Below are 13,210 nucleotides of genomic sequence, written 5' to 3'. Positions count from 1 at the left end.
ATACCTTTGAAAACTGAAGTATAGCTCGATTTTGATTAGTTGATTAAGTCACTTGTTTGCGGTTTGAATATTTATTGATAATCGATCACTGAATCAGTAGATGTATTTAGATATTTGTTTGAATTTGTTGGGATGCATGTTTGTGGATAGTATCTGAAATTGTTTATTAGATAATAGAGGAGTAAGAGTCGCAATTTGTTTAAAAGCCGAATTGTAATTTGGTAAGAATTGAGCTTGAATATTGGATCACGGTATTTATTTGATAAGTCTGAGCAGTTTGACTGATTTGTAATTTTCTTTTAGGATTTTATCGTTTGAATTGTAAGTCTGTTCCGGTACTGAAAAAATTAGTTGCAGATAATTTAGTAACATTAGCGTTTTTTATGAGGAAATATATCTCAGTTGGAGATTCGGTGAGCTGAATGTATGTGATTTTGAAGATTCGTAGTAGAGTAATTTATTTTTATCGTGTATGAGATAACTTATAGATCAATCAGAAATAATGATAAATGAATTTTAATAGAAAAGATTGAAAGTAAAAGAATAAAGATTATTAATAAAAGAAGCGAACATCACCGTGTTTCGACTTATGAGCTTATCTGTAATGCATCTTTAGGCTAGTCTTATACATTGATTTTGGAGTTAAGTTATGTTAGAAGGTGTAAATTGTCCAAGTTATAATCCGCATATGACAGTACTGTTGCTGGAGTTGTTTTGATGAGATGGTCTATAGCACTGCCTGAATTTCTTTTTATCAGCGTGATTGTATTATCATGTATATAAAACTTTGTGCAGAAATGTATGGTAGAAAAAATAGTACCAGATATACTTAAAGAGGGTCAATCAAAAATGAAATACAGACTAAATATTTTACAACAAAATATAGCATGTCCAATGTTAGTATATGAAATAGTAAGATACATAAAAGTGAAGCAGTTCAAGTATATAGAGTAGTGTATACCTTATAAGAGGTCATGTCATATTAAAAATTAAAATAAAAGAATTATATAAGCAGGTTAGGTTATGTGTACGCATTGTATTATCGTGGTATAATGTCTTATTGATTTGATTTGTTTCGGCTATTCGTCTTTCGATTGTTTTTTGAATTAATTTCAAATTTTTCTTTTTGTACAGAGAATTGCAAACACATGTTTTGAATTCGTCAGTTAAAGCTAAAGCTGAATCCTATTATTCCGAGAACAAATAATTGGAGAGAATGAAAACAAAGAAATGTGGATAAAACAGCATGGATTAACGCCGAGCAGTTAAAAGGCGATTGAAAAGCAAAATAGTAATTATAGCAATAACAATGTAAATGACAACGAGAGAAATTCATTGTAAATTGGCTTTGATTGTTTGAATCATATATGATTTTTCGACTTTTGGTATACATCAGAAATAATAAAATCAATTTATTTGATCAAATGCTTGCATAATTGTGCTAATTCAAAGTTTTTAATGAAAACATGGGAACCAAAAATGTTTTATATGTAGCTAGAATTATGTGCCATTAGATAATATTACCAGAGCATTTGGCAAAATTTATTTCCTTTGTTGATGTGTTTGGAGTGACTATTACCATGGTCATTATTCCTGAGGTGTGGTCATCACCGCTGTCACTGTTACCATAATTTCTCTGGTCCTCCTCATCATCTTGTTTGTTTTGGTTCAAAAGTTCGGTTAACTTTTGTACTTCTGCTTTCAGTGATTCCTTGATCACTAATAGTTTGACTATAGTAGAGAGTTCAGGAAGTGAATTATTTTGCTTTTCTGCCATTGATTAAAACCGACAAAAGAGTGTAGGTAATTAGACAAAAAAAAAAAAGATGATAGTGGGATTAAGTAAATCCAGTCCCACGATGGGCGCCAAATATTCTTTTTGTGATAAGTCGGGCTTGAGGTATAGTTCGTCTTATTCAGAAATTAAGTTCTCTTTCGCCTGAAATAAAAGATATATACATCGACTTTAAGAGAAATGATGATAACAGACATCTACAAAGACACTCCGACGTTCAAATTACGTTCTTCATTGTAATATTGACTCCATTATTCAAACTTAACACCACGAGTTATTACCTTCACTAGCATCCTCCATCCTTCAATTCAATCCAAACCTAACCCAATTAATTTTGTACTAATATATATAATATAATGAAATGCATTTTGACCAATACCAATATAATTAGTAAGAGCCTAAGAGGAGAAGTATTATTATAAGTTTCGCATCTCATATAATCTCTTAGTTTATAATTAAATATCAAGCAGTTATAATCTCTTAGTTTATAATTAAATATCAAGCAGTCTATTTTTTTTAATTGGTTTTTTAATTGGTATTTAGTTATTATATGTTTGCATTAGTAGTCATCTCTCACCATTTTATCTTTAATTTTTAGAGTGAGTTAGTTAGACCCTCTAATAAAAAAAATAACACCATATTTATATAATTTTAGTATTATTTTTAAAAATTTAGCTAACATATATTCTAACAACACACAATAAAATTATTACTAATAAAAATTTTAAATTTTTTTAAAATAAATATATTAAAAATTTAAATTTTATATTTTTAGTTTTTTTTAATTTATAATCTTAACACTTGTCTTTATAATATAAGATAGCTTAATCTTATTTTTTGATTAAATGTTACTTTCAGGTATTCTTTAATTTTATCATTATTTTATAATAATTAAATTGAGTAGTGTTAGTGTGGTAGTTCTATCCGCCACCAAAAGACCCATACTTATTAAAACCTTTTTCAGCCTCTTTCCAACAAGTTGCAACGATCAAGGCTCTTGAATTGGTCTAATTAAGCCCCCCTTTAAAATTAATCAGTTCCGATAAATTAATTTCATCACGACATAAAATTAACGATAGATTTTATAAAGCATTTTGTTCTGAACATACACTATGAGAAGACAAAGGAAACCATAAGAAGAAAAATAAAAGTTTGAAAGTGGGGAATATAATAATAGCAATAGGTCACCGAGTTGCATAGGTTAGACCATTATTTCTCTTTGAATAGTAGTACTATACATAAAAACTTCCATAAGTTTCAGGTATTATCCCTAATTGGGAATCAAAATTGGCGAATACATGATTTATTTGAACAGAAATTCTTGGGAGTTAGTAAATTTCAATAATTTTGGTGGATATTTGGTCTGTATAAATGTTAAATTTTTTTAATAAATAAATTAACAATCGTATGGAGTTAATACTCAATTTGATCCCTAAATTTACACATGAGTCTCAATTTAGTCTTTGAGATTTTAATTGCCTCTATTTAGTCCCCAAAATTTATAAACGTATCTCATATTAGTCCCTGAGACGATTTTTAGTATAAAAACGTTAATGGAGCGTTGTTATAGACTATCAGATGTCACGTTAAAAACTTGTAAAATGATATAGTTTTGGTTTTGGCATTTAAATAGTTCAAAAACGGTATCATATCACTTATTTTGTAAGGTAAAATTTTAATAAACACTATTTACGATGTTGTTTTTGGGTTATTTGAGTGACAAAACTAAAATGACATCATTTTACAAGGTTTAGTGTGGTATCCGACTGTTCACGACAGTGTTCCGTTAACGTTTGTACGTTGAAAATTGTTTCAAGGACTAATATGAGTTATGATCACAAAGTTTGAGGACTAAATAAAAGCAATTGAAACTTTAAGGACTAAATTGTAGCTTGCACGCAAGTTCAGGGACCAAATTGAATATTATCTCCAATTGTATGCAAATTTTAATAAATATGTGAATATAAATTATATATTTTATGTGTATAAATTATTATTAGTTAAATATTATTCTAAAATAATAATATTTTTTGATTATGTAACGTTGCTGGACTAACTTCTAAAAAAATGAGGGAAAAAAAAAGATGTTGTTGGTATTAATATTATATATGTTAATAAAACATCTATCTAGTAGTAACTAATACTAAATTAGTAAATTAAATTTGAGTTGGATATAGAAGAGACTTGTCTTTTCCTAACAAAAAAATATCGACGGTTTGATGCCAGCAAAAAGTATATATATATATTGTATGTCGACCAAAAAAAAGGTCAAATTGTCAAAATACAGTATATTAATTATTAAATTAAATAACGACGATATAATTAATGATGGGTATATTTATGAACTAACATGAATACATAAGTGGGTGATAGATATTTGATGTATACTTGATTTTTTTTTACATGCAAGTAGCTTTGAATGTTTCCTTATATTAGAACACCTTTTCAATCCGAATAGTAATTGGTAGGTGCAAGAGTTAAGATATAATTAAGGAAGACGTATGGTAGAAGAATGATGGAAGAGGCATGCATGCATGCATATAACTCTCATTTTCTCATGCAATAAATTGAGTAGATCAGAACACCATTATTTAACATTTTGCAAATTAAATAATAAATATATACATTAGGGGGCCCTCAAACTTATTAGCTACACTATACTCCTATAATAAATAAATTTATCCAATGCAAAATAATTTTATACAAAGATTAATTTTTTTTTTCTCTATCGCTATATGTATGTAATTTAATTTGTCATTTTTTTAGATAATTTGAATAAAATGTACTCGTATCAGCATAAGTTAGGTTATTCACTACAGTTAGTTAGAGTAATTATATTTAATTAGAATTTACTTCTTGTTTTGTGTTTGTATATATACCACCAGCAAGAATTTGATTTAATACAATCAATTTATTTTTTTTTCCCAATTCTTTGATCCTTCTCATCTTTTAACATGGTACTAGAAGACATTTTCTTCTACATTCTTCCACAAATTTCATTCTCTTCTGGACAGTGGCAGAGCTTGAAACAAAATTTTGGGAGGTCGGATAGAAGATAATTGTCAAGATGCTTTTGATATGGACCCCATTTAAAATAAGCTTGTCTAACCTCGTCTATTTGATTTGGGTGATATTGCCAAATTTAAAGCCGTTTTCCAGGGTCTCGTTCCAAAAAATTAAGGTCAAACTCATCAGATACAACTCTTTGAATTTTTTGAGATTGTATCTCACTTTCTTCGTGATTCATTAAAGTAGAAGAACTATGTACAGGTATTGATATTGTAAAAGTTATATGTTCTCCTTCTTGAATATTAGCCTTCCTCTTAAAAAATTATCAATTCTTTGATTTTTCATAATTATTTTATATAAAAATTTGAATATATATCCTGTAAAATATGTAAAAAAGAAATTAGAATGACAAATATTAAAATTTATAATATTTATTGAATTTTTTTTATCAATTTATACAAATACAATAATATCAATACTTATTGAATATTCTAATATTTTTTATCATATAAAAAATTAAATTAAATAAACAGTGAAATATAAAATGTAAAATGTAAAATAATATTAAATTACATAAATAAAAAATACCTAATTTTTTATATTTGAACTCAAAGGTAGAGAAAGTGTTGCTTATTAAATAGAGAGCTGCGAAATGCGAATACACTCAGTTAAGTCCAAATCCAACATGCTTTAAATATTTAAAACTAAAAATTATTGTACAATAAAAGCAAAAGATGAAGATTGAACTTTGATATTTTAAGCCATAGCAAAGTATTTGAGCCAACTGAACTAATTTTTTATTTTTTGAAGAAGTATTACTAATTTTTTTACCAAAAGTTTGGGGGTCATGGCCCCCCTTGTCTTAACTAAGCTCCGCCCCTGCTTCTGGAACTTTCCTTCTCCTTTTTATTTCTTTCCTCTTCTCATAAACTCACACAATAGAGTTTGATGAGAGCTTGATTACTTTACTAATTTGTGATTGTCTATAGTGAAAGCAAGAAGCTCCGATCAACGAGTTTAGAGAAGACGTTCTGAATCTTTCTACCCCAAGATTCATTGATCCTACAATGGCAGATCCATTTACACTCTCCACGGCAGATCAACCGGGTTTGATCCTCGTCACTCAGCAACAACTCACTGAGGAAAACTACCACTCTTGGCATCGCGCCATGAAGAAAGCCCTAAATGCCAAGAGAAAGCTTAGATTTATCAGCGGCACAATTCCAAGGCCAGATCCAGCTGCAGATCCTGATCAATTTGAAAATTGGTAATGTGTCAATGATGTAGTGAGCACTTGGATCCTTAATTCAGTTTCAAAGGAAATTGCAACCTCACTGGTTTATGCAAATTCTGCTGAGGAACTTTGGCATGATCTCAAAGAAAGATTCGAACATGGTAACGAACCTAGAATTTTCGAGCTAAAAAGGGAACTCATGAACCTAAACCAAGGTGCCATGACTGTGTCTCAGTATTTCACCAGGATCAAAATGCTGTGGAAAGAGTTCAGTTCCTATCGTCCAGTGCTATGTAATTGCGGTGATGCCTGCTCAATGCACGACTTTCTTCAATCTGAATACGTACATTTTCTCATGGATCTTGATGAATCTTTTGCACAAATTCGTGCTCAAATTCTGCTTATGGAATCTCTACCATCCATCAACAAGGTTCTCTCTCTTGTAGTTCAAGAAGAGAGGCACAGGTCAATTGGCGCTTCCTCCTCCTCAAATCAGGTAGCTTTCTTGGCAAAGAATAATCAACCTCAACAACTGCTCCTTGGACGAGGCAGGGGACAACAGAAGAAGAACAGGTCTATGTGCTCCTACTGTGGATTGCTTGGCCACACAGTGAAAAAATGCTACAAGATCCATGGCTTCCCTCCTGGGTATGGCAGAGGACATGGAACAAAGCCATCAATTCATCATGTTGCAGCCTCAGAGGCACAGTTCACACTAAACCTGGACCAGAACCAGATATAGCAATTGATTGCGTTACTCAGCAATCAGCAGATCCAAGATTTACCAGTAGCTGATTCCACTAATGTGGCCACACTTGCATGTATAGTCCTCAACTCATCAGTTTCAAGAAATCAAATGTCTCAAAATTGTTGGATCCTTGACAGTGGAGCGACAATTCACATAGCATGTGACTTGAACCTCTTTTCCAATTTTTATACCTCTAAACATTTTTCAGTAACCCTCCCAAATAATTCTGTTTTCACAGCAAATTATGTAGGTATCGTGATTGTCAGTCATAAAATCACATTGAATAATGTTCTATATGTACCTGAATTTTCTGTTAATCTACTATCAATTTCCTCTTTTCTAAGAAACACACAAATCACAATCACATTTGGCCACAACTTCTTTGACATTCAGGACCCCAGTTCACTGGGGAAGATTGGGAAGGGTGACTTAAGCAATGGACTTTACATCCTGAAACCTAAGCCAACTTCCAAGATCACTGCACCAGTTTAGGTTCCAATACCTGACATTGTTAAAGTCAATTTCTGTCAATCTGAGCTTTGGCATTTTAGATTAGGCCATGCATCTAATAAAATCTTACAAAGTTTATCCCCGTTCAATAAATTCTTTTCCAATTCTGTTTGTTCAATTTGTCCTTTAGCAAAATTCTAAAAGCTTCCTTTTGAGTCACATAACAACATGTATCCGAATGCATTTGATTTAGTTCATTGTGATGTTTGGGGACATTACCATGTGCCAACATATAATGGTTACAATTTTTTTTTAGTATTGTTGATGACTGCACAAGATTTTACTGGATTTATTTTTTGCATAACAAAAGTGAAGCTGCAGGTTACCTCATACAGTTTTATACATTAATTGAAACTCAATTCAATACCAAGATCAAATGCATCTGATCGGACAATGCAAAAGAATTGGCCATTACTGACTTCTTGCATGAAATGGGAGTCTTCCACCAGTTCTCTTGCCCATACAGGCCTCAGCAGAACGCATTGATTAAAAGGAAGCACCAGCACATCCTTAATGTAGCTAGAGCACTCTATTTCCAATCCAAGGCCCCTATCTGGTTGTGGGGAGAGTGTGTCGCCACAACAGTATTTCTGATTAATAGGACACCATCGAAACTGCTCAACTTCAAGTCACCATTCGAGATCTTGTTCAATAAACAACCGACATATGAGAGGTTAAGGGTCTTTGGCTGCCTGGCATATGCAGCTACTAATTTAAATGGAAGACCGAAATTTAATGCTCGAGCTGACCCATTAGTGTTCATTGGCTACCCAATAGGTTACAAGGGATACAAACTATACAATTTAAAATAAAAACAACTTTTCGTATCTAGAGACGTTGTTTTCCATGAATCCATTCTTCCATTCACCAACAAATTAAACCCTGACCTTAATTATGATCTATTCAATGACACATTGCTCCCAATACCTACTTCGGATCCAGACCCCACCCCTTATGTGCAACCACTCCTAGAAAATACAACTACTGAAACCTTACCACCTCCGTGCCAAAATAGTGCCATACCTGGTCCTGAGCCCCCCAACCTCTTAGAAGGTCCACCAGACCCCATCAAACCCCTCACTATCTTCGAGACTATGTCCAGCATCACACCAACACTCCATAACCAATTTCCAACTACCTTAGTCACCACATACTTAACCATGCTTATTAAGTCACCATTGCCAATGTGACCAAAAATACCTAAACCACATTTCTATCATCAGGCCGTAAGACATGAGCAGTGGAGACAAGCTATAACTGAAGAACTCACAGCTTTAGAGACGAACAACACTTGGCAACTAGTCCCTCTACCACCCGACAAACACACTATCGGCTGCAAATAGGTACACAAGGCAAAATTAAAAACTGATGGCTCTCTCGATAGGTATAATATGGCCCGTTTGGTTGCAAAAGGCTATACATAGTAGACAGGGATCGATTTCAAAGACACTTTTAGTTTGGTGGCGAATATTACCACAATCAGGGTTCTCTTAAGCATAGCAGCCGCGAAGAATTGGAATCTTCTGCAACTGGACATAAACAACGCTTTTCTTAATGGAGAATTATTCGAAGAGGTTTACATGGAAGTCCCACTTGGGCATCCACAGAGAAATCAGGGTTTAGTGTGCAAATTAATGAAATCACTCTATGGTTTGAGGCAAGCCTCACATCAATGGTTCACTAAATTCTGTACAACACTACTCTAGCATGGATTCACAGTGTAAAAGTGATTACTCCCTATTTTCATTTGGTGACGGTCTGTCAACCATTGTCCTCTTGGTCTATGTCGATGACATCATCATAGCTGGACCCGACAATGACAACATCAAAAGAGTTGAAGCGAAACTGAAGGCAGTCTTGAAGCTCAAAGTTCTCGGTGACTTAAAATTATTCCTTGGTTTGGAGTTGGCGAAATCCAGCAAGGGAATTTTTTTGTCCCAACGTAAATACACCCTTTCACTACTAGAGGACACCAATTTCTTGGGTTGCAAACCTGCTTCCTTTCCCATGGATACAAATTTGATGCTTCGCGCAGGTGAAGGGGAGACCTTGGCTGACTTGTCTGCTTATCGCAGACTCATTGGCAGATTACCTAACAATCTCCCGACCAGACGTAGCCTTTGCTGTCACCAAACTAGCATAGTTCATGTCTGACCCTCGTGTCCCTTATCTTAATGCAGTTCACCAAATTCTTCGGTACCTTAAGTCGGCTCCGACACAAGGCATTTTATTTTCAGCAACAAACAAATTCAATCTATCTGTTTACGCTGATGCTAATTGGGGAAGCTGCCTTGATACAAGACGTTCCACAACTGGTTACTGTGCCTTCCTTAGTGATTCTCTAGTATTCTGGAAGAGCAACAAACAAGCAGTAGTCTCCAGAAGTTCCACAGAAGCTGAATACAGGGCTATCGCGAATGCATCTTATGAAATTGTGTAGCTGCTTGGATTGCTAAAGTTTTTTCACATCGATCTCGATTCAGCCATACTTTTCTGTGACAATATTTCAACAATTCACATGGTCACTAACTCTGCTTTACATGAGCGGTTTAAGCATTTCGAAATGAATTACCATTTCATTCGTGAGAAGATAGCATCCGGTACAGTGAAACTCGTGCACATCTCCAACAAGCATCAAGTAACAGATATTTTAACAAAGACACTTCTTTTGCCTCAGTTCAGATTTTTGATAGCCAAACTGAACATACATGATATCTATGCTCCACCTTGATGGGAGATATCAGTATAAGCTAGGTTATTCACTATCGTTAGTTAGATTTATTATATTTAATTAGAATTCACTTACTGTTTTGTGCTTGTATATATACCACCAACAAAAATTTGATTCAATCCAATCAATTCATTTTCTTTTTCCAATTCTTGGACTCCTCTCATCTTCCAACAACTCCACCCGCCACTAATAAAATATAACCCTTTTTTTTTCCTTTCAAATCTTACATTTTAGTTTATATATCCTTAACTTTTATGAAAATTAACGTAAAAGATAATTCCTATGTGAATATATATATATAAAATAATTATTTAAGATGTATTCTTAACCTTAAATCCTTGCATGCACCAGGATGCATTGAAACACCTTTTGAATCACTCTAAGCATATAATTACGTAAAATACTTTAAACATATATAGGGATATGATGGATTACTGAAATTGACCCAATAAAAAGGTAGCAACGCATATATGGCATAATTAGTCACACTCCATAATAATCACATTCAGTCCTATCATCATCAGTAATAGAGATCAACTATATATTATATATTACGTGTGTATAAAAATATATATCAATTATTAATCAATTATTTATATAAAATATATATTAAAAATAAAAAATAATATACATAAATATACAAAATTATTTTGATCATCAATTTTTCATGAGCGTGCATATATATATATATTGGATTATGTAAAATCTATTTTTATTTTTTATTATTCTTAATATATATATTATTTGTGAGGAAGTGGGATTAGGCATCTTAAGAAGAATATACATACAAAAGCATATACATGTGTGTTAGGTTATCCAGCAGGTCCCATTCACCATGCTAGCTACTACTAAATTTTATATCAAAACTAAATGACAACGATAAATTTAAATGGTCCCAAATCTACACCATTGGATCTTAGGTTCTTAACAAGTTTTATCCTCAAATTTTTTCCTTATTTTTCTTAATTGTAAATATGATGATTATTTATGTTATTTTCTTTTCTTTTTTTTTTTTTAGAAAAAGAGATAATGCTAAATTTTATTGTATCACTATTTCTGCTTTTATGCCTGCTTGAATAATAAACTCAAATTTAATATAGACGGATTATGCTTTATTATTGTTCTCTTGGAATATTCCTTTCAACCTTTTATATCCATTTTATATATTTTTAGACACACACACATATGTATGTAATTTTTTAATCCATAATTTGTAAGTTAATTATCTTATAAATGTTTATTTGTTGTAGATATACATAAGAATCTACAACAAATGATTTTCTTATACATATATATTAGAGTGGCTTATGTAGTTATTATGGTTTTGGTGGTTATATATATAGTTATTGTAGTGTTAATGGTTAATTAAAATGGTGTGATGAAGACAAGAAGTTTGGTGTGATTTCATATATTATGGGTTGAAATTGATAAATCAAATTAGATCAAAATATAAAGAATCCTGCTAAGAAGCCAATGGATTATTTATATAATGTGTATAATGGGCTGTTGAATTACAAAATGAACATTCTCCATACTATCTAGAATAATCATCCGAGTACTATGAATAATAAACATCTTTCCAAAAGCTTAAATTGATTTTGGGATTCACCATCCAGAGCTCTAATACCATGTCATGATACCACTCATCCCAAAAAATTTTAACTGATAACAAAAAATAACACTAATTATTATATCTCTAATACTCCCTAATCCTCCATTGTACACATTGTACAAATATTCCATTGGCTCCTCGTACTTTTCCAAATATAAATGAGTTAAGGCAGCCATCAACGACAGAAGTGGCCATATCTTACAGCAAGTTTTGTCCTCTGTATATATTAAGTGTGTGACTAAACCTCTACATATAACATGGGCGACGCGTCTTATTGCCAACTTGATTAATATCTTCCAATTTTTATTTTATTTTATTTTTTATGTGGTTTATGATAAGACACAATCTATATTCTATACTATTAATTAACGAGTTTAATTTTATAAATATACACACATATAAAATATTTACACAATTTTCTAATTAAATCCTTATAAAATGAAGTGATTTTTGTAATATATAATTAGATTCATGTTCAAATATATCAAAATTAAAGTAAATTGTAATGAAAAGTATTTATTGTGTGAAAAATATTGAGAAGAATTAAAATAATAATTTGATTTTGCTGTATTAAAATATAAATAAATGTTTTACGTATAGTTACATGAATAAAAATAATTATTTTTTAAAAATATTATATAAATAATAATAAAAAGGTTGATATAATTGAATAAATAGCTATTTACTATAATAATAGTTAAATATGAAGTATAGCAGAGAAGCAGGGGTATAATGGAAAGAAAGAAAGAGACATAGGGATAAAAAGGTGGACAATGAGGGTAGTAATGAGTAGACTAGGATAGAATTTTGATCTAACTTTAATTTTATCTGTGGATTGAGAATGTGCTAATTCTAACTCTATTCATTTGCGATACTCAATTTTATCTGAGTTAACAAAAAAATATAATATTATTATATAACCTAATAAACATACAAATTAAAAATTTAATATAAATAATATAATTATCAAATGTTTAATTTTACATAAATTTTTTTACTTAAATTAATAACATAAATACAAATAAAATTATTGAAAGTCTATGAACATTCCATTTACAGTAACAACACTATCACTAGTCTATAAACGCAAATACGACACTCAATGCGAACACGGACACGGAGTACTAACAAGGAGAGTAGTCGGAGAGGAGCACAAATTTTTGGTTGAGAAGCATAGAGAAATGGAGTCCGGAGAGGAAAAATTAGGGCTGGCCACTAAGTGATGTGAGTGAAGAAGTTAGAGTTGTGTTATAAGTGGGTATTTATATATTACTAAATATAATTGAGTTTTATATAAATAATAATATTAAATTATCAAATAATAATTTTAGTTTAGTAGTTAAATATTTTTTTATTTATACATATATAAAGTGTGAATTGATTAGGCAAAATTAAATTCAATCCACATTCAACCCTACTGCAACGAATCGAATTGATAATCCTACTCAATCATATTAAATACCCACAAATAGGATATATGTTGCCACCACCAGCAATAACATTTGGTTGAGGTGGTTTATAAAGGCTCACAAGTAGTCGCAATGACCACAATTATAAACAAGACAGAATCC

The 13,210-nt window shown here is 31.5% G+C and overlaps 2 protein-coding genes across 2 annotated transcripts; both read left to right on the top strand.

Moving 5' to 3' along the window:
* Positions 1-5,871: 5,871 nt before the first annotated feature.
* On the top strand, positions 5,872-6,780 carry LOC140181211 (uncharacterized). The gene is made up of 2 exons (XM_072224730.1): positions 5,872-6,071; positions 6,285-6,780. Exons 1-2 carry the CDS (start codon positions 5,872-5,874, stop codon positions 6,778-6,780), a joined length of 696 nt encoding a protein of 231 aa, XP_072080831.1.
* A 2,223-nt stretch (positions 6,781-9,003) lies between these two features.
* Positions 9,004-9,736, top strand: LOC112769433 (uncharacterized mitochondrial protein AtMg00810-like). The gene is made up of 2 exons (XM_025813953.1): positions 9,004-9,331; positions 9,477-9,736. Exons 1-2 carry the CDS (start codon positions 9,004-9,006, stop codon positions 9,734-9,736), a joined length of 588 nt encoding a protein of 195 aa, XP_025669738.1.
* The last annotated feature ends 3,474 nt before the right edge of the window (positions 9,737-13,210 follow it).

The sequence above is a fragment of the Arachis hypogaea genome, chromosome 18 (assembly GCF_003086295.3).
Source record: "Arachis hypogaea cultivar Tifrunner chromosome 18, arahy.Tifrunner.gnm2.J5K5, whole genome shotgun sequence".
Taxonomy (NCBI): Eukaryota; Viridiplantae; Streptophyta; class Magnoliopsida; order Fabales; family Fabaceae; genus Arachis; species Arachis hypogaea.
This window is presented reverse-complemented; position numbering and strand designations above follow the sequence as displayed.

What these genes read in the sequence shown, in the direction of transcription:
- LOC140181211 (XM_072224730.1), top strand. Translation starts at nt 5,872, where the DNA reads ATGGCAGATCCATTTACACTCTCCACGGCAGATCAACCGGGTTTGATC. An exon ending in CCTGATCAATTTGAAAATTG is followed by an intron (nt 6,072 to 6,284) that starts GTAATGTGTCAA and finishes GTATTTCACCAG; the next exon opens with GATCAAAATGCTGTGGAAAG.
- LOC112769433 (XM_025813953.1), top strand. Translation starts at nt 9,004, where the DNA reads ATGGATTCACAGTGTAAAAGTGATTACTCCCTATTTTCATTTGGTGAC. An exon ending in AAATTTGATGCTTCGCGCAG is followed by an intron (nt 9,332 to 9,476) that starts GTGAAGGGGAGA and finishes ATCTTAATGCAG; the next exon opens with TTCACCAAATTCTTCGGTAC.